Source organism: Prunus mume, linkage group LG5 (genome assembly GCF_029339155.1).
Source record: "Prunus mume cultivar Tortuosa linkage group LG5, ASM2933915v1, whole genome shotgun sequence".
NCBI lineage: Eukaryota > Viridiplantae > Streptophyta > Magnoliopsida > Rosales > Rosaceae > Prunus > Prunus mume.
This window is the reverse complement of record NC_142702.1, coordinates 1854268-1880256: the sequence shown is the minus strand read 5'-3', so window position 1 is coordinate 1880256 and position 25989 is coordinate 1854268. Positions and strand designations below refer to the sequence as shown.

The 25989-nt window shown below is 41.2% G+C and overlaps 2 protein-coding genes across 3 annotated transcripts; both read right to left on the bottom strand.

The window, feature by feature from the left end:
- Positions 1 to 1630: 1630 nt before the first annotated feature.
- LOC103330511 (vicianin hydrolase) lies at positions 1631 to 5289 on the bottom strand. Of its 2 annotated transcripts, none has more exons than XM_089053013.1 (13): positions 5075 to 5289; positions 4928 to 4997; positions 4799 to 4857; positions 4384 to 4459; positions 4226 to 4303; positions 4057 to 4144; positions 3709 to 3961; positions 3045 to 3160; positions 2805 to 2968; positions 2628 to 2644; positions 2293 to 2395; positions 2076 to 2184; positions 1631 to 1985 (listed from the first exon to the last, which is right to left on the bottom strand). In XM_089053013.1, exons 1-13 carry the CDS (start codon positions 5240 to 5242, stop codon positions 1817 to 1819), a joined length of 1470 nt encoding a protein of 489 aa, XP_088909139.1. In that variant the 5' UTR covers positions 5243 to 5289; the 3' UTR covers positions 1631 to 1816. The 2 variants fall into 2 exon arrangements, with proteins under 2 accessions (XP_088909139.1, XP_008231323.2); XM_008233101.2 differs by having other exon boundaries at positions 2628 to 2659; positions 2742 to 2968; positions 5075 to 5287.
- Positions 5290 to 6655: 1366 nt separating this feature from the next.
- Positions 6656 to 10320, bottom strand: LOC103330509 (HIT-type Zinc finger family protein). Its single transcript, XM_008233100.2, has 5 exons — positions 10029 to 10320; positions 9247 to 9448; positions 8692 to 8760; positions 8457 to 8589; positions 6656 to 8008 (listed from the first exon to the last, which is right to left on the bottom strand). The coding sequence occupies exons 1-5, from the start codon at positions 10255 to 10257 to the stop codon at positions 7394 to 7396; spliced, it is 1248 nt and encodes a 415-aa protein (XP_008231322.2). The 5' UTR covers positions 10258 to 10320; the 3' UTR covers positions 6656 to 7393.
- Between the last annotated feature and the right edge of the window lie 15669 nt (positions 10321 to 25989).

Genomic DNA, 25989 nt, shown 5'->3' with positions numbered 1-25989 from the left:
TTTTTTGATTGTGGCATCTGTCAAGAAGTCTGGGAGGGATTAGGTTTTCCTACGCAATTCCTTCACCTCAGACTTCCGGATACATTGAGTTGGGTGTCTGCGGCGTGGGATATTCTTTATGTGGAAAAGTCATCCCTTTTTGCTATTACGGCTGGGTGTTGTGACATGATAAACAAAAATTAAACTTCAGTAGCAGGATTGATCTTATCAATCCTGAAACGTGCTGGGCATAAAATCAAAGAACACGCAGAGAATTATTTTACGTGGTAAAATCCCACCTCTGGGAAAATCCACGGGACTCCTCAGTCCAACACAAATTCACTATAGAACGATGATTACAAGAAATACTCACACACTTATCTTAGACACATTCTAGATAATGTTTATCGACTTCTTCGTAACTCAACTTCTATCACGGGATGATCTTCGACACTCATTTTGTTGAACGCAATACTGGTCACAATTGCTTTAAGCTCGCCGGAGGAAAACCGCCACCACGATCTTGGTGCCCTCAACCGTATGAGTCACCGACATGCATATGAATGCAATATGAATGAAGAAAGGATTTGATAAATCACCATGCAGGTTTCTCTATGGATTTGATCCAGTGCCACCATGGAGAACTGTTAACAGTATTATAGCTGAGGAGTGCTGGGTGTGCTGAACGAGCTGGCGTCGCGTGATATAACATGTGAATGTTAGTTAGTTAGGATACTTAGAACAGAAGAAAGTCTGTTAGTTATATAAAGACGAGCTTAGGCTCAGCTTAAGCTAAGTTGGGATTGGTAACAGATTTGTGATAACAGAAATATACAGAGATCTTTTCTTCCTCTCTCTCTTCTACTTTCTCTGTCCAAGCTCAAACCCTAGATTCCTTTTCGCCATGGTTATCAAGAACTACGATGAGGAACTTAAAGCAGAGTTAGCATTACGTCATAGAAGGCCTTCTTCGCCAGGTCTTTATGTTCGGTGGCTACCTCCGCAGAAGGGGGACCGTGGCTCATGGATTGTACTCTTTTTTACATTGGGGTTTTGTCCCACTGGATTTTCCTTGGGAGGGTTTTAATAAGGCCACTCATTTACATGCCGGCTCTTGTAAGTTTTCGATTGAGTTTTAATGGAATATCATTTGCTCCATAAAAAATATTAAAGAAACGAAGCTAAATAATTTAGTTACCAAAAACAGCTAATTTACCAAGTTATTATTTTAATCATTTGCCTGAAACACAAGGCTTGATTTTTATGAAAAACATATTTTATTAAAATATCATAAAATGTGTACAATGGACAATTAGAATAGTCAATCTACAACTCAAACGTGACAATCAAGACCAAGACATAAAGAGCAAAATCTTAATTAAGAAATTTGAGGCCTGAATAAAATCACATATTAAGGAAAAAAAAGAAAGCAAAACTACAAAAACAGAGGCTAGCCTAGCAGTCATGACTCATAAACATTATTGTTGCCCGACACAAGTCATTGTCAGCTCTAATCATAAGCATTATTGTTACTTACGTAAACAGCATATTCTTTGTCATCGAAACCCTACCTTATCGTTTCGGATCGCGTTTGAGGCAATAGATATTCATAACAAGGACCACGCATATGTATGTATCATGCATGTGGAAATTGAAAGAAATTTTGGCAGTGGGAATTAATATTGAATCGAACGGAGTTGTTGGATTAAACAAAATTTATTTAAATCAACCAGGAAGTCCATGGTCCGATTATTTAATTAATACAACAAAAACGTCCATGGTCCGACGGTGGATTAATTCTAGCTAGAAGCTTACAAGTCATGCATATATCCATCAATCATTTGAGGAGGAACATCTTGAACCAATAGGCAGAGTACTTGAGAGTTCTTTTGAATTTATTTTTGTAATCGACATACGCGAGTCCAAATCGAACAGTGTAGCCTGAGTTCCATTCATACACATCCGCAAATGCCCATGCAAAGTATCCCTTCACTTTAACGCCCTCTCTACACATATATATTAAATTAGAAATTAATTATTTGATTTCATGGAAATTATCTATATATGTATATGTATATATATATCCTTGTACTCACTTGATAGCTTCTGAAAGATATGAAAGATGGAGATAATGGTATCTTATCCTTGTACTATCCTTGAGGACAGTCTTAATAGGCAGGGAGCTATTATTTGCATCACCAACACCTTCAACATGCAAAGTTTAATATATGATTTCATTAAATTTACAACAACAACAAAATGATCATACTAATTATAAAATTAATTACAAAATTAGTTGTAGGTCTTACGTACCGTTTTCAGTAATGTAAATCTCCGGATCGTTGTACTTTTCCTTTATATGTAGCATAAGCTCTCGAATTCCCTTTGGGTAGATGTGTAGCCAGCTCAAAGCAGTCTGCAAATTAAACCAATATCAACTATCAGTAACTATATACACACACACACACACACATATAGATTAATTTTCCATTCTCACATGAGCTAATTCTCAAGTAACATTTTATGTTCAGGGTTCTATAATCACTACAAGGAAACCTATTTCTGCCGACGATATCAGTTGCGACGAATAGTGCTCAAATATGAGAGAGAGAGAGAGAGAGAGAGAGAGAGAGAGAGAGAGAGAGTACCGGTGTACCCAAAGGAACCCCATTTTTGTCCGCTGTTGCAAAAGAGTAAATTACAAAATTAGCAGAGGACACATGAATACTATATAACAATGATGTTGAGTTGAGCATACATACTAGAGAGAGAGATATCCATGTCTCCATAGAAACTTTGGTTAACAGTAGAAGTGGCAGCGGAGAGTGAGGGAGGATCTGCATAACTAGCTGTGTAATAATTGACACCAAGGAAATCTATAGATCCTTTTAGCAGTTTTGATTCTGCTACGCTGAATTTAGGCAAACGATCTCCCACTGAAGATCTCATGCTTTGGGGATACTCACCGAATGTAACAGGATGAGTAAACCTATAATACAAATTCAACTTCAAATTAAGACTACTCATTATTCTAGATAACTATTTTTTTATAATTAATTGCTCACCATCCTAATATAAAATCAAGAGCCTTAGAGGCTGCCCTCTTGCTTGCAGCTGTTCCCGACTTTGGTAAATACCAGAATGTCACAACGGAAATCCCAATTTGTCCTTTCTGAAAGGCCTGCATGCATGAACTCAAATGTAAAATCATATTTTGTTATCACTGAATTTAGAACTATAATTACTATTATTTCTACTTTAAATAATTATGTATTTGCTTGTATAGTATAGATGAATCATTCTTTACATGTAGTTAACGAGTCAAGTATTTTGCAGATATGGACTTAACTAAGTTAGCTAAAGCATATGCTCAATGGACAAAAAAAGGAGTGAAAGTAATCGCTATCCTTTATTTTATTTTATTCCATTAAAAGAAAGAAAGAGAAGAGTGATATAAGCGCTGAAAAGGTGAGGAGGAAATCCTATCCTATCAAAGGAAGAGAGAGGTGAGGACGAAATCCTATCCTATTAATCCTAGCAAAGAACAGTAAAGGTTCACATGGATTGGTCCTAAACCTTTTTGTTTATGAATTTATTTATCTTTTATCAATTCAACATGTAACATTTTAAAAATAGTTTTGAAATAATCAAAGCCACGTTTTATTGAAACTTGAAAAGCAAATAATAAAAATATAATAGGGAAATGAGGTATTTTCTTAATGTGCCAACCTGATACTTGTCCCTGTATAATTTCACAGCATATGCATGAGCTAGTAGTAGATGATGACCCACAATGTAAGGCTCAGTGGCGGAGTTGCCGGCAGTGCAGTTTCCGACGTAGCTCGAACATCGACCCGGTGCATAAGTGCCACCGTTGTACCCATTAACACAATATGTTACAGGCTCATTCAATGTCACCCAATACTTGACTCGGTCACCAAATGTTTTGAAACAAAAATTGGCGTAGTCTTGAAAATCATCACTATTGGTGGAATTAAATTATAGTTTGTGTCCATAATAATCGATTATAATATATATGTATGAATTCTGGTTAATTAATTTTTATCCGTCACTTACACAATCTTAGGGCTCAAAAATCCATCATACTCGTCTTCAAGTGTTTGTGGTAGATCCCAATGAAAAAGGGTGACAAAAGGCGCTATTCCTGTAGACATGGAATAACACAGATAAGCCAGAGAATTATTGAAAAGAATGGACAAAAAAAAGAAGAAGAATAATTATGTACCATTGGATAAGAGCTCATCTATAAGATTGTTGTAGAATTTGACGCCTTCTTGGTTCACTCCACCTTTAACTGTTCCCTCTGCGAGGGAAAAGAAAAAAAAACTTTGAATCATATGAATGTAATGCAGGATCCGTTGCTGCATAAATGAATGATCTTACTAGGTAGTATTCTTGACCATGAGATTGAAAATCTGAAGGAGTCCAAGCCGATCTTTTTAATCAATTTTACGTCCTCCTGTGTGTGGCAGTAGATGAAATTATACAAATTTATAAATAAACTCAATCCTAGTCATGTATTTATAAAAAAACTTAAGTACTATTTAAACATAGAAACACACCCAAAATCAACCTCAAAGTCAACTTTTTGGGTGTGTTTATAAATGGGTTTTGAGTGTGTGTAATGATAGATTTTGGGTGTGTTTATAAAGTGTTTTGGGTGTTGAATTTTTTTATAATTTCAACTCCCATTTTGGGTGTTTTAGTGAAACTCCCATGAAATTATTCATTTTGATAAATAAAAAAACATATGCAATAATATATATATATATATATATGTATATATAGCGGAACATACCTTATAGTGATGGTAAAAATCATTGGCTACATCCGCATTACTACCATCGGAAATTTTTTCTGCCATGAAAATTTAAAAATTCTCAAACAATTTTAAGAGAGAGAGAGAGAGAGAGAGAGAGAGAGAGACCTGGATGCTTCCTAATGAAGGTATCCCATATGCTTAGTCCCCTTCCATGGGTAAGAGCTGCTCCTTCAGACTAATAAGAAAGTGGGAAAGAAATAATTAAGTGGGTCCTAGCTTTTGCTCTTTGTCTGAACATAAATAAATAAACACCTGATAAGCAGCTGAACCAGCTCCAAATACGAACCCAGCTGGGAAGCTAGTTCGATTGAATGGCATTGAGTCATGACTCGGTTTCACAGCAGCCCCATGAGCAACAGCAGTTGACAAGGCAAGAGTTATGAGGCACAAAAGAAGACGATGATTTCCTTCAACACCCATTATTCTATTCTAATTAGCCCCTCTCCTATACGAACCTTCAATTCAACCTGTCATATATTTATTATATATAGATGGAGCTCAAAATTTGACAACCTCAATAATTCACAGGCCCTACCTACAAAAGCCTCGTGTTTCTCACATGGACCTGTTATATATTATTTAATTTAATTACCATTCAATTTAAATATTATCGATAAAAAAGTGAACCAAACAAAAAAAAACAATTTAGCTCTGGTTAGTCAGCTTCCGTAGTGAGGGACATAACACCAATTATTGTCCTGCTGATGACATGATTGGGTGAAAACCTTTTCACAGAATTAGGTATGACAATGACATGGTTTAAATGGAATTTGAGATTTTTTGCAGAATTGGGTATGACAATGACACGATTTGAATGGAATTTGATACTTTTGGTCAAGTAGTGAGAGGGGGAGGAAATTTTCTCACACACTACTAAAATATCATGGGAATTCAAATTTGAGACTGATTACTTCAAGTTTTCTTTATTAGTTAATTTGTTTTCAAGACTTCAGGTTAGTAGATTGAAGAGCAAAAAGGCATAATTTTTCAATATACCTGAGAAAATGATAAACAGTATTGCGAGAAGTCAAAAAATTTCAATGATGATGACCAATGGTGGTTCTACAGCAAGGGCAAGGTAGGCAGCTGCTGACCCAAATTTTTTCACCAAAAAAAAAAAAAAAAACCTATATGTAAGCAATGCTAATCCTACTCACCCCATGTAATGGTGTGAACTCATGCCTCCTCAAACTTAAAAGCAACCCACGTGTTACATGGCCGAGTCAAACTTAAAAAAAGAAAAGGGGGGAAAGCAATATAAGTAAGCAGCCAATTCCCTTTCGGCTGTGCAATAGTCGACAGTCCCAAATCATTCTTTTGCAGCTTCTTCCTGAGTCTGGACATTTTCTCTTGATAGCATTTTCTCATATCTAAGGCCAATAAGTATTCTTCTATTGGCTTTTTCCTAAAATAAATGTATGCATCCTAAGTTTTTTAATAGTTTAATTTAGTTTTAGATTTAAATAGTTTATTTTTTGTTGCATTAAATTAATTTTCTTTTTAGTTTTTTTTTTAAAATTAAGTTTTTATATCTGAGGGTAAATTTCATTACACTCTCCCGACTAGGTGTATCTTTTTATTTTTATGAATTAAATTCACTCGAACTATCAAGTTTTTAAGATAAATTTCGCCTACCTGACTTTTAAATCCTGAATTCGCCACTAATGATGACCATAAGATTCGAAGCCTCTGCTTAGATTTAGACTAACTTCTTAATGAAAAGAATTCAGGAGTAAAATAAAAAACTTTTTCCAATTTATAAAAACTATCTGATAGTTATTTTGCATGGTAGGTTAAGTTGGCAAGTAAGATATTGCCAAAAATAAAAAAAAGTTATCAAGTAAGAAATCCCAAGTAAGATAAATAAACACTTGTAGCAGTTTACTTCTTCCAAGGTCCTGATAGGCCCTCATGCTTTACAAATTGCATATCCTCCAACCAAAGTCTATTTAAAATTTGAGAATTTCTTTCTTCTCGGTCACAACAGGCATTGGGCAAAGAACTGATGCTGCAATCAAAGTATGAAACTTCAGTATTCAATTTACAGTAAAGCTGTATATCTTGCAACCAATGTTGCATATGCATCACCTTCAAAGCAGTAAATATCGGAGCCATATTTAGTAGGGGCAAATTGCCAGGATCACAAAATTCATCTCTCTGAACCATTTCAAAGAATCAAATGATAAAACCTGACAACCTTCGATCATCCGAATAGGTAAAGTAGCAAGGATATACAAACTTCTTAATTGCGCCAAGCTCAAGGAACTAGACTCCAATCCAGATAGTACCATGTTTCAGAACTCCAGGAATATACAAACTTGAAATTGTAGAACCCGGTAAAGCATCACCAGTATTAGCTTGTCACACGACAGGAGATGGAAAAGGGTAAGCAAGAAAACAAATAGTTTTAGCAAGTTATTATCAGCTAATTTAAGACTTTGCTCCAAAGAATATCTTATAACAGCAGAGTGGAATACCCGCCCAAAATTGCAGTTGGTAGCAAAACCCTTAGTCGATGCCCCTCTGGAAGTTCCCTTTTTTAATTCTTTTTGGGGAATGCTACAAGTCCAATTATTCTAAAATTTCCCCCTCCTCTATGTCGTCATCTGCTAATAAGAATTTCCTGACACATGAAAGATTTCTTTCTTCCAATTCTTCCTTGGTTAATTCACCTTCCAAATCAAGAAAATCATCAGGATTAATTTCTGCAATTAGATTTGAGTACGTGTCTATTAAGCCTTGATCAAAATCAAAGTCCATGTCTTCAAAAAGCCCTTGTTCCTTAGCATTGGAGTCGGAATGTGAATCATTAACAGTTGCCACTGTTGCAGGCAAAGTCCTAGTTAAGGAACCATCTGGTGCTTTCTCACACCTGCTTCTACTGGAGATATGAGGCAGGGAACTTGAAGTCTCATGTTTCATGAGATCAAACACCTTAGGATAGCTGTTGTCTTCTTCTATTTCCTCCTCCTTAAAGGGAACACCTCCTGCGCTCGGATAATTTCCTCCATAAGTTTTAAGCTCTGGTTTGCGAAAAGAGGGAGTGGCATTTTTAACTACTTCAAAATCAAGACTGTGTGAAGGGAGAAAAACATAGATTACAGGATATTCCAAAATAACCAAGTTGGTTAACTGCTGCCTTATTGGAACTCTTATGTCCAACTCACAGAAAGGGGACCTGGCACCCTGTAATGACAGACAAAAGATTATGAGCCAGTATTCTTTTATATTTCTGACATAAATACTCCAAAGTATTATCAAAGCAGGTCGATTAGGATTAAAAGCCAACTCTAATTTGAAGGAGACACAATGTTTAGCCATCGAACCTACAAGTACAGCAATCTACCATATACAAATTATGCATGTGCACGGGTATCTGTGTCTATTTACTTTTCCTGCAAGAGAAGCATGTCCAGAAAAACCGAGCTCGTTGCAACTTCAGCACCCATAGCAGGTGGACAAAGGATATGTCACCCCAGAAGATTCAAAAGTGGTAGGAAATTGAAGGGGCATCAGCAAAAAGGGTACCCAATCCATCATAGACACACAATGCAAGGTATAACTGGACATAATTATGCACGATACATGCAGTAACATAAATTAGTCAAAATCAACTACAAGACAAATTACAAACCTTCGGATATTTACGAATAAAAAGCCTGAGACAATCCACCTGCTCTTCACAGAATAGCCTCAGCTGATGATTCCATGGACCAGGTTTTAGATGGTTCTCAATAATAGAGCAGAACTTCGTGTTTTCATTTACTCTGCATGAACATCAAAATGCGCCAGTGGTCAAACTACATTACTCAAGCCTGGACTAAGAAATTAAAAAAACACTATACTCCTCAAAGAGGGAAGTAGCTCACTCATGGTCAGTTAAAACAACATCCGTTGAATGAAATTGCCATTCAATCGTCCAGGAGATGCATTTCTTCCTGAAACAGATCAGACAATCAGAAATAAATAAATTTTTTTAAAACACAACCTAACGGCTGATTAAATCCTCCTTTTATCTTCAAATAAAAACCTCTTAGAATTCAAGTTTCCTGTACTACTAATAAAGAATCATAAGAAAAGTCAGTCAACATGTATGGTTAAGGCATGCATCATCTCCTTTCAATATTTGTACTCCCTGTCATTTAAAAAAAACTAACAGATCTGAAAATTTGGTTTTGTAAAGAAAAAAACAGAGACACCGTGAGAGAGAGAGAGAGAACAAACTCATTAGATATCGTACTTCAAATATAAATGAGAGTTTACAACTTGACTACTTATTGCATCATATCGCAATGAAATTATGCAAACATGTCAGAGCACTTGACTCTAATCTAACTAAAAGGAAGTATCTCAAAGCATATGTAGGACCACGGAAAAATCCATCCCCGTATCAATCTAAAGTGGAGAGCTTTGAGAAATTTTACCTTCGGTCATATCGAGTTTGATTTTTCTCCCTTTTTGACATTCCACTTGGTAGAAACAAGAGTTTCGTTCTGCGACTGGAGGCAGCACCCCTGAGACTTTTAAGGTGATCGGGTAGCCTATAATAATTATATCTGCATAACTTATTTCTCAATCTCTGAGCAGATTCAGAAACCCTCTTCACTTCCTCAAGCAAATTGAAGTCTAGACACAGAGTTTTCAATACAAATGCAATGGTTAGAATATGTAAGAACGAAGGAGCAAACTTCAATAAGCAAACTAAAGACAGTTGTTGAGATTTAAAGAAAACAATACAGTATGTTAAACATGCAAAAGGGTATTTAAATCAATCCCAGGAAAGAATAACAGACAACAAAAGAATAAATTCGATCGTTTAATATCCCATACGTTATTTATCTTCAAACCTCCTAACAAGGTGCTTAAAGTTTATGCAAACAACATGGCAAAATTACCAAGAAAACTTGTACTTTATCCATGAAAAATTACAAGTGAAAGAACAAGCACTAAAGTTAACGAAAAGAAGTCAAATTTTCTAAACCAAAAGAACTCCCACAGCTAGAAACAATTGTGAACCATACCATAAGTACTCATTTCTCAGTGAGACATTCTCAAGCAAACTATGATCTACCAGTCAAAAATTCCAACGAAACTAAAAAGGGGACAGAGTTTAAAATCCAATTTTCAATTCTCCAAGTGGGAAAAAACAACTCGCAGAGATAATTACTTCACTAACATAGAATAAATTTGAAAAGAGGAAAGGTACCAGAAAGGAGCTGATTATTGTCAATCTGAGAGAGCGGGACGAAGTTGGTTTGGTTCCTCTTGCCCGTACAACCAGTGCGAAACTTGTGAGCTTTCACGCAGGGTAGGCTACAGGAACGTATGGAGCAACCAGGACATTTGTACTTAGACGGGGTCGCTTTGCACTCTTCGCATACTTGGGCGACTGTGGGGTTTGGATTTGCTGAACCTGCTTCTCCTCCTCCCTCCATATTCAGTTCCACACTCACAGATGCAGAGGTTTGGGGAGGGACACTAGGGTTTATGACGAAGAGAGCCTACGGCGTCGTTTTGGAAGATAATTGCTCAATAAATACTCTGTTTTATCAGGAAGTAACTCAATTTTGGTTTTTTATCTCATAAATGGTCTTTGTATTTTGAACCAAAAAATGAAGAATGATCTTTGTATTATTAAACTTGATTTTGGTCTATTTTCACTGGTTTGACTATGTCATGATGGTTTGAACTTAAGACTTGATATTGTCTTGGGTTAGTTCGGATTGGCTTAAGCTAAATTAAGTACTAGCCGGCATTTGGTGATGCATCAGACTGAGAAGTTGGATTGTAAAAATAATGAAAATTTATGTTCGGTGTTGTGTTGGACTAAAAAATTATTTAAATATTTAAAATTAATTAAGGATTTTGACCTAAAACTAAATAAATACTGCAAAGAAACCAACGTTAAATGTATAATTTATTCAATAATATTTTTTTAATGTTTTTTAAAGGCTAAAACTATCTTTATTTTATATCTTTTTTCTTTTTACTTGTTCTTCTTTCTTTCTTCCTTTTCTCTCTGTTTATATCCAAAATGAACAGCCAATGAGGGCCAGACACATGGACAAAGATTGTGCCTGACCATGGTGGCTTTCGACACCCAGCCTACCGATTCCTTGATTAGGGCAACTTCCTTCTCCAGGACACGTGGCAAGCCCACAATCGATGTCTACAATCTCACATCGAAAATCTACACAACAAGCACACCTCCCAAAGCTTATAAAAGGAGCACAATTCCCCAAAATGGAGGTAATCAGAACTTACGGCATACTGCCTATTGATATGTCAATTTAAGCTTACTAAATCCGTACTTACTTAAACATCGGAGAGCCTTGGTACCACACCAGGTGCTCTAGGTCTTCTTGAGCATTTGTTATATTGTAGATCACGCGCTCTCACCGAGGCCCCGAGCATACCGAAGGCCCAAACATCACTAAGTTGAGCGGAAAGTGCTGAGCTATTTTTCCGCGTCAACAGTTTGGTTTGGGGAAAATGATAAAAATCAACCCATAATCCCTAGAACACATGGGGACCACTTCAGTACCAATGTTCTTATCGAAGAAGGGCTACCATTCAGAAGGCAAAGCGGAGCAAGCCCGAGCTGCCCTTGCACTCCTTTCGAACGCACTGTGATTCAAACCACGCCAAGCGGAACTTTTGGCCCAAATCACCTCTCTTGGAAGGACATGGCTAAATTCCAAGAACATAACAATCTTCTCTCGTCTAAAGTAGACGAAACTCAAGAATCTGCTCAATCAGCGACAAAGCGCAGAATATCCAAACTACCGAATCTTCCCAGTCCGCAGGACTCTAGTCGAGAGGAAGGGAAGAAGGGGAAAAAGGCAACGCTGCGCCCTCAAGCGGTTGGTAGTTACGGCACCCGAGACCGATCGCACATACTTAGGAAGGTTTACACCGATTGTCGCTATTGGATCAACGATAGGAAGCCGAAAGGCGAGATCTCCGATTCGGATCAATGCCCGCCTACGGGACTCAAGGATGAAGGTCCCGGGAGACAAATCACCCATTCGGAAGGTTCGGGGTTGGAGTTGGAAGTAGAATCGACGACGTATATGTCCCTTCCAAGGCCACCAAATCAACCAGCTGTTCGGCAACTCCCACACGATTTTGAGGCGAGACCTTCAAGCTGCGGAGAACTTCCAAGACAGCCCGAGGAGGTCCCGAGCCGAGACCTAGCTATATGTTTACTCTTCTAGAGGATTGAGAAGATGGAAAACGATAGGACCTCTCCCAAGAACGGTGAGGCAAGCGGCCCGGACCGTCATCAACGCATAAAGCGCTCACGCAGACAGGATATACACCACTTCGCATACCGTTCTACATCGGTGTCGAAGACCCTCTAACGCATCTTCATTCCTTCCAATCGGCGGTAGGGTGCAAGGAATCGGCGACGAGGGGCAATGCTGCTTCCCATCATCCCTCACCGCAAAGATTGAATTGGTTCTACCGTCTGGAGCCGAGAACGGTAGACTCATTCGACAAGCTAAAACAGATTTTCCTCAATCACTTTATGATCCAGACGGACCGTCTGTACTCTGCCGATGATCTGTACGATCCAGCAGAGAGAAGACGAGCTGCTATGGGAATCGTTGCACGCTTGATCATGAATACTTGAGGTGTCTAGAAACGGACGATAGGCGACCTACGGCGCCTTTAAGAGTGGCCCTCGGTCCTCACACTTCCGATACCTTGTGCACGGTAGCAATTGATGCACCTACGACGAGCCCGATGAAGCTAGCGGCAATCCACGCCAAGGTGAGTATTTCAACTCAAAGTCCAGGCCTTTGGCTCAGTGAAGGAACCGGCTTTGAAAAGTTATCCGGGTAAGGGTCACCGTACACCCTAAGAGAACGACGAACCCTCGCAGGCACAAGCGGAAAAATGATTGTGATAATCGGCAGGAAGCTCAAAGAAAGGACGAGGGAAATACGATCGCAATGACCACCGTGCGCCCTACTAAATCACGATTGTGCTCGAAGTCTTCACCATCTTGTCAATACCACTTATGAGGTGTCCTAATGAATGAGCACGAGATAATACCAAAGCCAAATCACCAAAGCCTAATCGGTAGGACAACGAGGATATCGATGAAGTTTCGCGATACCACCAAAGATAATCGCATAACACCGAGAAGTGCATAAGTGCGAGGAAGATCGTTGAATGTTTGATTCGGTAAGGAAAGCTGGATCGGTATATTGCTAGACCACCGCAGTACTCGCCCCGAATGCTAATCGACGGATCAACATGATCGGCACCATCGTGAGGCCCCACTCTAGCGGGACCATCTAGCCGATCGGTAAAACAATATGTACAGGCCGCGCACTATCCTCAAGTCTTGGCATAGAAGCCGATCGCACCGTAAGCTTTGAAGGTAGGATGGGAGCCCATCACGTTCCGTGAAGAAGAGGAGGAAGGATCATTTACCCCACAATGACCCGATGATCGCCTGAAATCACCGACTACGATGTAGGCGGTCGATCGATCTTTGAAGCTCGGTAAATGTAATTTTTGCCGAGGCTTTGGAGGAATGGGAATTGCCGATAGCCAAGTCAATCGGCGATAACTACCCTACTTAGCTTTTCCGAGGATCGGTCGGTGGTGGCGACGTCTACCCATCGCCTTTGGTGTTGCCTCTCGGAAAATAATTACCTACGACAGTTCCTCATCGTCGATTGCCCAACGACATATAGCATCATTATCGGACGAACGACACTCACTAGAATTAAAGCGCTTTGTCCCCACATGTTGCGATGAAGTTTCCGACTTGCACAGATGCAGCGTCAGGAGACCAGCTCAGTGCGGACATGCTATGCAACGGCACTAAAGTTCGTAGCTTGCAACCCGCCAGTGGAAGCCATGTTCGTCTAGGGGGCATCGAACGGCAGCGGGCCTATTGACGACCTAAGGGAAGAGAATCCGACGCCACAAACACAACCTGCCGAAGAACTAGAAACGGTGATATTGAATGAAGAGCAATCCGATCGGTGCGTCAAAATTGGCATCGCACTTACCTTACGCCTCCGAGTGTAATTCATTGAGTTCTTACGGCATCATTTGGAGGTGTTCGCCTGGTCTTATGATGACATGCCAGGCATCTCCCCGGAGGTCATCAGCCAAATTCTCAGCATCTTCCTCGCCTATAAACCCGTAAGGCAGAAATGCCGTTCATATGATGCCAAACGGTATGAGGCTATGCGTATTGAAGTTCACAAGTTAAAACCATCGGCTTTATCCGGACGCTACGTACCGTCGACTTGCCAACTCGGTAATGGTTCTAAGTCCAAGGGCGGATGGCGAATGTGTCAAGACGACACCGACTTGAACAAGGCTTGCCCGAAGGATAGCTTCGCTGCCCAGATCAACTCGCTTGTGGACGAATCGCTAGTCACGAGTGCTCGCTTCATGGACGCCTACCGGGATACAACCAGATATTTATGAACCATGCCGATAGAGAGCATACGGTGTTCATTACAGAGGGGTTGTACTTGCTATAATGTCATGTTGTTCGGCTTGAAGAACGCGGGGCAACATATCAAAGGCTCGTCAACTGAATCTTTGCGAAATATATCAACAGCATCATGGAAGTATATGTCGACAATATGTTGGTAAAAAGCCGGACGGCAGAGGAGCACCTACACAATCTGGCTTTCATGTTCGGTATCGAGGCGAATCTCGAAAAAATCAAGGTGATAATCGACATGGAGAGGCCGAAGACGCAGAAGGACATCCATAGCCTTACATGACACATCGCTGCCTTAACACGCTTCATCTCCAAGGCCACCGATAAATGCATACCGTTCTTTAGAGCCTTGAAAGGGGGCAAATAATATATCACATGGACTGCCGAATGTGATAAGGTATTTCAAGACCTAAAGAACTACATGAGCAAAGCACCACTGTTGTCCAAGCCACTTCCCGGGGAAATTATATTTCTTTACCTTTCGGTATCCAGACTACCGTCATTTCGATCTTGTCGATACGCAGAGAAGCGAACTTCGATTTTCTATGTCCGCAAGTTTGTAGAGAAGGCAGAACTTTCGATGGCTCGGGCAAATCAACAAGTTTGTGGAGCTGGTGTGGTGTTGACTACCCCAGACGGAGCCAAGGTCGAGTATGCCCTCCGATTCAACATCATAGCCTCCAACAACAAGGCAGAGTATGAGGCTCTCTTGGCCGGCCTTCGACTAGCTAAGAGCATGAGCGCAAAATAAATCAGCATTCATAGCGACTCACAGCTTATAGTGAATCAAATAACGGCAGACTTCGCAACCAAGGATGCCTCCATGTCACCTACCTATCGGCACCCACCACTTCCTTCAAAATTCCAAGCCTTCGCACTGATGCGGCTGTTAGCCTCAAAGAATCAGCGATAGGATTGGGAAGAGGTGGTGGAAATCTGGCTCATTAAGCACGATAACCTCAAGTATGAGCATGATGCGAGAACACTGGATGTCCCCACTCTATGCATACTTAACGAATGGTACCGCCCCAAGATAAATCTCAAGCACGGAAGCTACGGTGCCGATCAAGAAGATACAATCATCAACGATGTCTGCATAAGCCAGGTGTACCACGCCGTATCTGAAATGCCTCACCACAGAACATGGGGACTATGTCCTTCAGGAGATCCATTATGTGGTGACCACTCGGGGTCCCGATTGCTGGACACAAGGCTTTTCGACAAGGATATTACTGGCCGACCATGCACCAAGATGCGAATGCATTAGTGAAGAAGTGCTACAAATGCCAACTGTTCGATAACGTGCCTCACATCCCTGCCGAACCCTTAACGCCGATCATAAGCCCATGCCTTTTACTGCCGATTCGGTATCCCTTATGCGATCGCCACCGATAATGGCGGCGGTTTGATTCGGAAGTCTTGTAGTTTTGCACTCGCCTCAAGATCAATCTATTCTTCGCCTCCCACTCACGCACGGTCGAGCGGTCAAGTCGAAGCAATAAACAAAATCATCAAGAAGCTACAAACGGCAGCTTGACAAAGGCAAAGGAGTTTGGCGGAGAAGCTTCGAAGCATTATGGGCTATTCGGACATCATCTTGAACGGCTACAGGGAGACGCCCTTTTCTCGCCTTCCGATCGGGCGGTAGTCCCCGTAGAAATCAGCGAGACCTCTTACCGAACGGAAACCTTTGCTTTAAAGGCGAATGAGGAAGCCCTCGCATTGAGCCTCGACCTGATCGAAGAATGCCGAGCACAAGCCAACCTTCGGAATGAGGCATACAAACAACACGTCTCTTGGTACTACGACTCAAGAGTCAGATCCCGCTTTTTCCGAATCAGGGACTGGGTTATGCAAAAGTCTCTCTAGCAACTAAGAACCCCACGGAAGGAACCCTCGAACCTTCCTGGGAAGGACCTTATGAGATCATCGACATCCTTCGATTGGGAACCTATCGACTCAGAGACTCCAACGAAAAGACCCTCGATCATCCTTAGAACGTCGAACATCTGAAGTATTATTTCAAGTAGTTCCCTAGCCTACGGCATGTTGTAATTATAAAACGAACTCCGAATGTATCTTTGCCTTTGGCAATATTTAATGAAAAAGTCTTCGTCTTATATATTCACAACCTTCAGGTGTGTTTATTTAATTTTTCGTTATTTAAAAGGATACGGTAGGGACCATCGGTCAGGCCGTATCCTACATTTATGAACAAACTTTTATTAGCCCTCGGCAACTAAAGTGCTTAGCTCGCTTCAAACAGTAGTCTTTGATTAGCCTTCGGCAATTAAAACACTTAAGTTCAGTGCCTTACCGACTGAGGGTTCACTTGGGAGCTATTCTTTTACTAGCCTTCGGTAGTTAATCAATTATTGAGCCATCGGCAAATGAAAGGATTAGTTTCTCAGCTTTTACTAATTAAAAGTTCACTCGGAAGTTAGTCTTTTACTAGCCTTCTGCAGTTAATCTTTAATCTAGCCATCGGAAAATTAAAACGATTAGTTTGTAAGCCAGTTGGACAAAATTTGAAGAAAAACTGAAACAAAATAAAGTAAAAGGCGCCCTCGGCACCAATGTGTTCAGAAATATTGCCTCATGGCAGGTACAAAATAAAAAAAAAGAAATTACAAGGTAAATGCTCAAATTGTAGCCCCTTTGTCGGCATCGGCATCGGCAATGGCTTCCTTGGGAGCGATCTCCCCCTCGTAATCCTCAATCATCTCCTCGCTATGCCTTCGGTAGAGAGGGGATCGGAGACGAAATTGAGATTTAGTTTCTGCCGGGGTTATACCGTTTGAAGCGATCTGAAGGTTTGCCATATCCAAGCCCACTTCCTTGTCCGAAGATAGAGAACTCGCTGATTAACGGTATCTCCCGGCCGCTTCACGAACGATAGCCGCAATCTCTGCCGCCTTAGCCCGCTCGGATTCCTCCAACGCCGCTGTACCGCCTCCTTGGTCTCATCGTCATCCTTGGCCGCCATCAACGCCGCCTCCTGTCCTCATCTCCCCGACTTGGCTTTAGAAGCTTTTACCGCCGTTCGGCAGCTTGTTGGTCATTGGGGAGGTGAGCGTAATCTTGGAGAGCCTTGCCCGCCTTGTTAACCTTGGCATGGCCGTCTTCGTAGGCCTTCTTGGCCTATTCGGCGCGTTGATGGCCCTCTTCACGCACAACCACATGTCCATCGAAGCACGGAAAGCGACGAAAAGTATCGGGACAAGTGTGAAAGCGAATGGTAACAATGCATGAATTCGATAAACGTACGATGCTTGGAGGCGGAAGGCACGCCACTTCCTCCCGAAGGAGCCTCTTGGCGCTCCTCAATCTCTGCCACTCCATTTGCGAACCGAGGATCATGTAGTTCGCAAATTGAACTGCTTCGATGGACATGCTAGGGTGATGGGATCGGCGAGAACGCTCATCGTCTTCGGCGACAAGAATGGCCCTAGAAGGCTCATTGCCGTCCACGCTTTTGGGGCGGGTTCGGCGTTCGGTCGACCATTTTCGGATGCTTCGGTAACCTTGGAAGAGGGGCCTCGGTAGTCGGCCCTCGGCTCAAGTAAAGCTCGCAGATGCGCCCCACCGGGCACCGAACCGGCGTTGAGTTGCTAGAGACGATTGGCGAAGGTTTGGTCCTCGGATCGACTCTGTGAGGGGACTGAACCGCTTCCGGTTGCCTATTCTTCTTCTTTCCCTGAAGGCCCAGCATTAGGCACCTCTTGGACAACTCGCTTCATCCTTTTGGCCTCGACAGTTCTTCGGCGTCCGTCACTGCACAAAATGAAGATCGGTAAGGCATTGATATGATATAAATGAACACAAAGTAAACGAAGTGCACTTACTCTCGGCAGGGTTGACGAGTTGGGCTTTGATCAAGTTGGCAGTGAAAAGGAACTTGGGGTACACCCTCACTACGGCAGGGACCTTCAACCTCACCTGTCAATCTGCCGAATCTCTGAGAGTTGGGCTAGGTTGCTTCAATTTTCCTACACAGGGAACAAAACAGAATTAGATTTCTTAAATGAGACACAACTATAGGCCCACCGAACGACACCTTCACTTACCGGCTATTTGAAAGGTGGTAGGGATGGGGAATCGAAAAGACTCTCTCAATGGCAATTCCCAATCGCGAAAAGAAGCGCCGCTGATTTCTCCAAGTGTTACGAAGTCGGCACGACACTTAAGAAACGACCTCGCTCGGAAGCCCGGAGACAATTGGCTGAACCCAACCTTCGTGATCGGCACTCTTCGACTTGGTGACGCTGTACAAGTAAGAGAACTGCTCGTAGGAATGCTTCCCTTCCTCGGCCATGCCGAACGCCGTGACCACCCCCATTAGCGTCACCCGAAGTTGAGGTTGTATTAACCCGAGCGTAGCCGATCTGAGCCAATATTCTTTGCACCGGTTGCGGCAATCGACTCCTTGAAGTACATCGGTAAAGAAGATGACTTCGCCGCCGGCTTGGGGAGGATTCGGTAGGACCAATCCTCATCCTTATCGAATTAGGGATGCAGATGCTCGGTGCGGTACTTTGCTATCTCCCGTTCGGTGATCTTGTTGGGCTCTAGATAATCTACACCAAGAGGTTCTCCTTCGGCACCCTAGGGTTGTTGGGGAAAACTATGGATACCCTCGGGCGGAAGAGGGTTCTGGTTCGCCACGGCCGATGTGAAGGCTTCCGATTAATGACCGTATGATCCTCCTGCACCCATGAGTCCTTCGTCGGAACTCGAAGTGCTAATCACTGCCGACATAACTTTCGTCACGGTACCCTACAACCAACGGCATGGGCTGAGTCATGAGCCCTTCCCGATCTTGTGGCGAGCAGAACGAGCTCGGGCATTCACCAAGTATCTCAACATCGGTATCTTTTTGTCCTCAGTATCGGGGCCTCACGGCCTCACTATCTGAATCGAACAAACCGTCCAACAACTCCCTATCGAAAGCATTGGGCTTACTCTCGAATTGTGACTCGCTATCGACATCTACAAAGCAGAGAAAAGGAAACTAAGGGCCATACAGAAGACTAACCTACCGATTCTATCATCGCTACCTATGGCAACTAGAATACTGAACGGAACCTAGGTCAGTCTAGTCTTTGCTAAAGAAGGAGGTGCAAAAGATAAAACAGATTTAGAGAAGTTCGAACGGTACCTTATCTCGGAGTTTTGCAAGAACTGGATGCTGATCGCCGTTAGAAATCGTTCTATTTGCCGATTGCCCAAGCCGAAAATCGCTGGATTGCAGACGGTCTACTCTGAAATCACCTTTGTTGCCGATAGCTCTCGTCCAAATCGCCTTAACAGAGTTCTCGCTTCTCTCACAAATGCAAAGTGATTTTCCCTTTGAGTCACCCCTATTTATAGGGCGAGGGTTCGCAACGATGCGCCTAGAAAAACCATACGGCGCGTTAATGTCGCCGCACCTAATGAGTACACACGCCACATGTCGTTCATTCGTGGATGACCTAACGACGCTGGGCATGAAAGACGGCGCCCTTCATCCCATCACTCCTTGCTTGAAGCGACCTTCGACTTTCCCGGCGCGGCACCAATGGGAACGCACGGAAGGGCCAAGATTGAGCCCTCCATCACCTGAATTACCGAACGGTCGGATAGCATTTCGCTGTCGAAGAGAATATCAAGTCCCCTTCCAAGAACCCTCGAAAGAGAACTTGAGGGACTCCTGTTTATACCCAAAATGAACAGCCAATGAGGGCCAAACACGTGGACAAAGATTGTGCCTAACCATGGTGGCTTTCGGCACCCAGCCTACCGATTCCTCGATTAGGGCAACCTCCTTCTCCAAGACATGTGGCAGGCCCACCTCCCAAGGCTTATAAAAGGAGCACAATTCCCCAAAATGGAGGTAATTAGAACTTATGGCATATTGCCTTTTGATATGTCAGTTTAAGCTTACTAAATCCGTACTTAATTAAGTATCGGAGAAACTTCGACCGATACCACACCGGTGCTTTAGGTCTTACCGAGCGTTCGTTATCTTGCAGATCACGCGCTCTATCGAGGCCCCGAGCATAACGAAGGCCCAAACATCACTAAGTTGAGCGGGAAAGTGTCGAGCCATTTTTTTTGCGCCAACACTCTCATTTCTCTTTTTGTTATAAAACTAAAGAGATTGTAGAGAGAATTGAGGTATAGAGAAAGCATAGGAATCTGATATTTCTCATTGAATCTTTGTTCTCTATCTTACAAATGAGAATGAAGCCATAGTTTTATAGGCAAAACCTTGGCTAACCATTCGGTAATCAGAAGACTCTAGGAAGGTGTATGGAGATTCCCTTCCAATATGTGGGCTACACCTTATCATCTTACAACACTCCCTCTTGAAGACCACAATGTATGGAATATGTCTCGTTAAAAACCTTGCCAGTAAAAACACAGTGGGACAAAAAACTGGTCGAAGGGAAAAAGAGTACATAACCATGTGTAACATAAAAATTTGTGTATATTGACATGCGTGCGACACTGCCTCGTTAAAACATTGCCAAGAAAAACCCAGTGGGATAAAAACCTGGATGCAGGAAAAAGAGTACAGTGTGAAAAGGTCTTTATTGACAGCACGATAGAAATTTTCCCCAATCTTCATGACTAGCTTTTTCCAATAAGCGACCATAGAAATTTATAGAGTCTGCGTATCCCACAAAATCAGGGCTATTTGTAAATTTACTTGAAAAGAATATGCCCGTATATGGTGTTATGCGGAGATAGCATCAAATATGCCTCACATCATCCCAAAGTGGTGGTGATGGAGCTTAGCTTTATCTGGAAAATATAATATTCGGTCCAGTATATTTACGGAACATTATTTAAGTGCTCAACGGATAACCCTCATAAAAATGCTTCAATACTTTCTTAGTATAAGCAAAAATCTCGTTGGCATAATGCTCGACCTTCAAGTCGAGACAAATATTTCTTGAACTCTGTAGGAGTTTTAATGTGTTGCAAACACATTATAATCAATGTACTCAATGAGGCAATTTATACATATTAGTATTAAGTATAGATTTTGTGCTTCAGGCACATGTCCTTCAGGGACTTGCTTTATGCAATTGCAATTCTTTCAAGGATTTTGTTTAAAGGGATTAAACTTTATGACACATTATATAGCTTTAACCCAACTATTTATATATCTTTAAGGAATCGCTTCTGGCGATATGCTCAGTGCATTTAATAACCCTTAAAGATAACATGTTAGTCTCCGTAAATGTGCAGTAAGGGAGCACAATTGAATCTGTAAATATGGAGAAACCCAACATTCCTTGTTTCTGTCAGAAACATTGTGTCATACAAAGTGGATATATTCCCTTTTATTCCGAACACGCAAGTATAACTTTCAGTATTAACATCCTTTAGGGTTCGTACTATGGGTTTGTTCTTTCACGTTCATTCTCATCTGAAATGGAATTGCCTCATTCTATTTTGGCCAATCATATTGTCGACATTTGATAATTGAACATGGTTCCAATCAACACAGCCCATTGATGATTTGAGTAGCTACTACAAAATCAAAAAATTGTTATTCATCAATTCATGATCCCACTATTCTCATGTGCATGCGCATGCATCAATTATAAGCATTTCTTTGCTTTCGGGTACCCAAGCCACTTCAGGGGGCTTTTATTGTCTCTTTCCAAACAGACATGAATTATGTGAGAATGTGGATCATAACCTCCAATGGAGCGTTATTTTACAGTAGGGCGTGGATAATCTCTATTTAGGGAGTTGGAACATTTAGAACCTATATATCTGCCATGCTGCAAGTATGCCACAGATTAACACAAACATGTCAATTAATTTCTGGGACTTTAACCCATATAATTTGCTACGCATTAATATTGACATGTTAAAGGATTGCCTTTCGGGACTTCAATCCACATCATTTGCTACGCAACATGCGTGCATCATATTGATCACTGCTATACCCATGTTCTATTCTCATGGGACTTTAATCTATGTAGTGTATTATCAATGTATCCAACTTACAATCTATAAAATTTGCATTAATAATTCATGGATACATATCAGAATGATACAAGCCATTCTTCTGGAATGGTCCTTTGCATGACGTTCTTTTGGAATGGCCTTATCTCCCCATTTGGTTACCTTTAAGGATGTAGTACCAAATATCAAAATAAGTGTATAAGCATAAAATAACACAAGTATTGCTTACATCCTTAGGTGGGAGAAACTTTTCTCAAGTATCATTCAAGCTCGTATCGGCCCAGTAAATATAATGTAGCGCTTGATAAGCTAGTTATATCCTGCAAGAGCAAAAATCACAATTCTTCTCTCTGTCAAAAACAAATAACCCTTAGAGTTAGGATCACTTCATGGATTCTTTCGTTAGATGTTCGTTCTAAAGAAATAAAAATCCCTTATGAACAGAGAGTTATAAAAAGAAAGAAAAGATACAAAAATTGTGATATTAATTGCAGGATAAGGTAAGCAATCAAGGAAGGAAGCTGGTGGGAGAAAACAACAAACTCTCATTTCTCCTAGTCTAGAAGAATTTTAGGAGATTAGAGGATGTGGTCATCTTTATAACTCCCCGACATCGCCGAAACATGATAAGGGATAGTCTCGCTTCCTGAATTGATGATCAGAGATAGTCTTGCTTCTCAAGCACATCGAGTGCTCACTGATATGAAAAACAAGTTGATATCGCATATCTAGATATGGAGAAAACTGGATGTCTTTTGCAAAGAAAAATTTCGTTAGTAACATATTTATACACAAATAAGAGGAATAGGTAGAACCGGTAAATTTCAAATTAACGACAAAAATTTACTAGGTTTTCGGGGTGCTTTCCTTCCAACATGTGGGCTCCACCTTATCATCTTACAACACTTTTCTTCTTCCTTCCCAGGCCTCGTTTCTTTTTTCTTTTTTCTCTCTCCCTCCCGATCTCACTATCTGGTTCTCTCACTTTTTATCTCCAATATTGACACAATGATATCCCTCTCATTCTCTATTCTTTTCTATCTCCCCCTCCCAAACTTTTCTCTGATTCCCTCTCATTTTCTCTCTTCTTCCCCTTTTTTTTTGGGTATAGAGGTAAACGCCCCAAAACAGAAACAATTAAATAGTGATAAGGGGATGTCCGGCAGCACCTCGAGCATCAACATCTAAAGTGGCTCTAAGGAAGGCAGGAGTTTCTTCAAAAACATGGAGCCCATGATTAAACTCATAAATTTTAGCAGCCAAGGTCTCTTATTCCCCTTTGAAGTCACAGATCTTCATCTCCTTCGAAGTTACAAATCTCCATTTGGTTTCATTGAGCCATGGTCGATGGTTGATAATTTTTTGGAAAGTCCAATTGGGTTGTGGTTCCACTGGGTTTGATTTGGTGGTGGTTGATGTTAGCAAGATCCTAACTTAATTAGGAGATTTATTACCTAGTTTATTAGGAATATATTTCTTTCCTTTTGTACAAATATTGTGTAATTAGGATTTTATCTTTATTCCTAGTTTGACTCTACTAGGGTTACATCCTTGTATTATAAATACCTCCTTTTGGAGAATGAAATACAACCTGAAAATATTCTACCCATATTGTTTGACTTGGTATCAGAGCCAACTAATTTGGTGACCTGTATGTTGTGCCCACCTGTGTTCTAGCCTTATATGTATATATTTTCTACTTTTGTCGTGTGTGCCCTCCTGGGTTTATGTGTTGTGATGTAGTGTTCGTGCCTCTACTGTGTTCGTATCATTCCTATCTTCGTGCATCTGCCGTATTTGTGCCTCTGCTGTGTTCCGTTGTATACTCTACTGTAATCTGTTGAGTTTTTGCTACAATCATGGGCGATAACTCCATTGTTGGTTCTGCTGTTTCTTCGCAGAATTGTGTGTTTCGACTCTATTCCAGGTACTGGCTTCAACACTTGGATAATTGACACTGGTGCTTCTAATCATATGACTTATGATGCTAAATTTTTTAATGAGTTGTCTAATAACACTCGTGACCCATACATAACTAGTGCTAATGGCTTTCTCTCTCCAATTACTTGTGAGGGCACAATCTCTCTCACTCCTACTCTGTCCTTGTCTCGTGCGTTATTAGTTCCCAATATCTATTGTAACTTGCTATCTGTTGGTCGATTACTTGATACACTTAATACTTCTGCTACTTTCTATCCTACGCATTGCACTTTTCAGGATCTCAAGACTCACGAGACGATTAGGCATAGTAAACGGATAGGGGGGGTTATATTATTTGACATTGCCTTCGCCTCAGCTTGTGATCGTGTCGGTAATACTGTTCAAAGTTGCAGTGTCAAAGACAAATAGCAAATTTGGTTATGGCATCGTCGCTTGGGACACCTATCATTTGGCTACCTTAAGCGTCTGTTTCCATCTTCATTCCGCTCTTGTGATGAGTCCAGTTTTAAGTGTGAGACATGTGTTTTGGCCAAGAGCCATCGCACTGTGTTTCCTTTGAGTGACAGAAACCTGCAAAGCCTTTTGATTTAGTGCATTTTGATGTGTGGGGTCCGGCTCGCGTTACTTCGAACGAATTTCGTTGGTTCATCACATTTATTGATGATTGTACCTGACTCACTTGGGTTTTCTTGTTGAAAAATAAACATGATGTTGCTTCCATCCTTCCAAAGTTTTGTACTATAGTGTCTACTCAGTTTCACGCTTAGGTTAAAGTATTCCGGACTGATAATGGAGGCGAATATGTGAATAATACTTTGGAGTCTTTCTTCCGTGCTCAAGGTATTATTCACCAAATGACAACCCCTTTAACTCCTCAACAAAATGGTGTGTCTGAAAGAAAAAACCGACAATTGCTTGAAGTTGCCCACTCACTCATATTGGATATGTCTGTTCCCCATCATATTTGGGGGCATGTTGTTCTGTCTGCTGCCTATTTGATTAATCGTACTCCTAGCCGGGTTCTTGATTTCAAGAATCTGCATGATGTGTTTGGTAACCATGTTTCCCCTGTCTCTGTCTCCAAATTGCCCCATAATATTTTTGGGTGTGTTGTCTATGTTCATGTCTACTCTCATCAACTGAGTAAACTTGATCCTTGTGTTCTGCGATGTGTCTTTATTGGTTACTCTTCTACTCATAAGGGTTATAAGTGTTATCATCCACTTACCCGGAAAGTGTAGGTTATTTTGGATGTGACTTTAAATGAAGAAGTGCCCTATTATGTTTTTCCATTCTCTCCAATTCAGGAGGAGAGGGGGAGTAAATTGGAGAGTCTTGGATTGGAGAATCTTGGACTTGAATTGGAGATAATGTGTTTGAAGATACTGCTCTCGAGAAGGAAACGACCGGTCGCACTGAAGCAAGGGACCGGTCACCCATATCTGAAGATGAAACATGTGGTCTTTGTGAAGAAACGATCGGTCGCCCTTTGGAACTTGACCAGTCACCCATATCTGGAGATGAAGCAGGTGCTCTTGGTGTCGAAATAACCTGTCGCATTGAAGCAAGTGACCATTTGCATGTATCTAAACATAGTGACAGTGATTCTTGTATGGATGAGATCGATGAGTGCCCCAATCTACTCGTGATAGTGAATCAAGTGAGGTAATTTCTAATTATCTACCTGTGTCAACTTATTAGTTACCCCCACGAACAACTCGTGGGAAACCTAAAGTACAATATTCTCTTGATATACATGTCAAATCTAAATATCTCATTA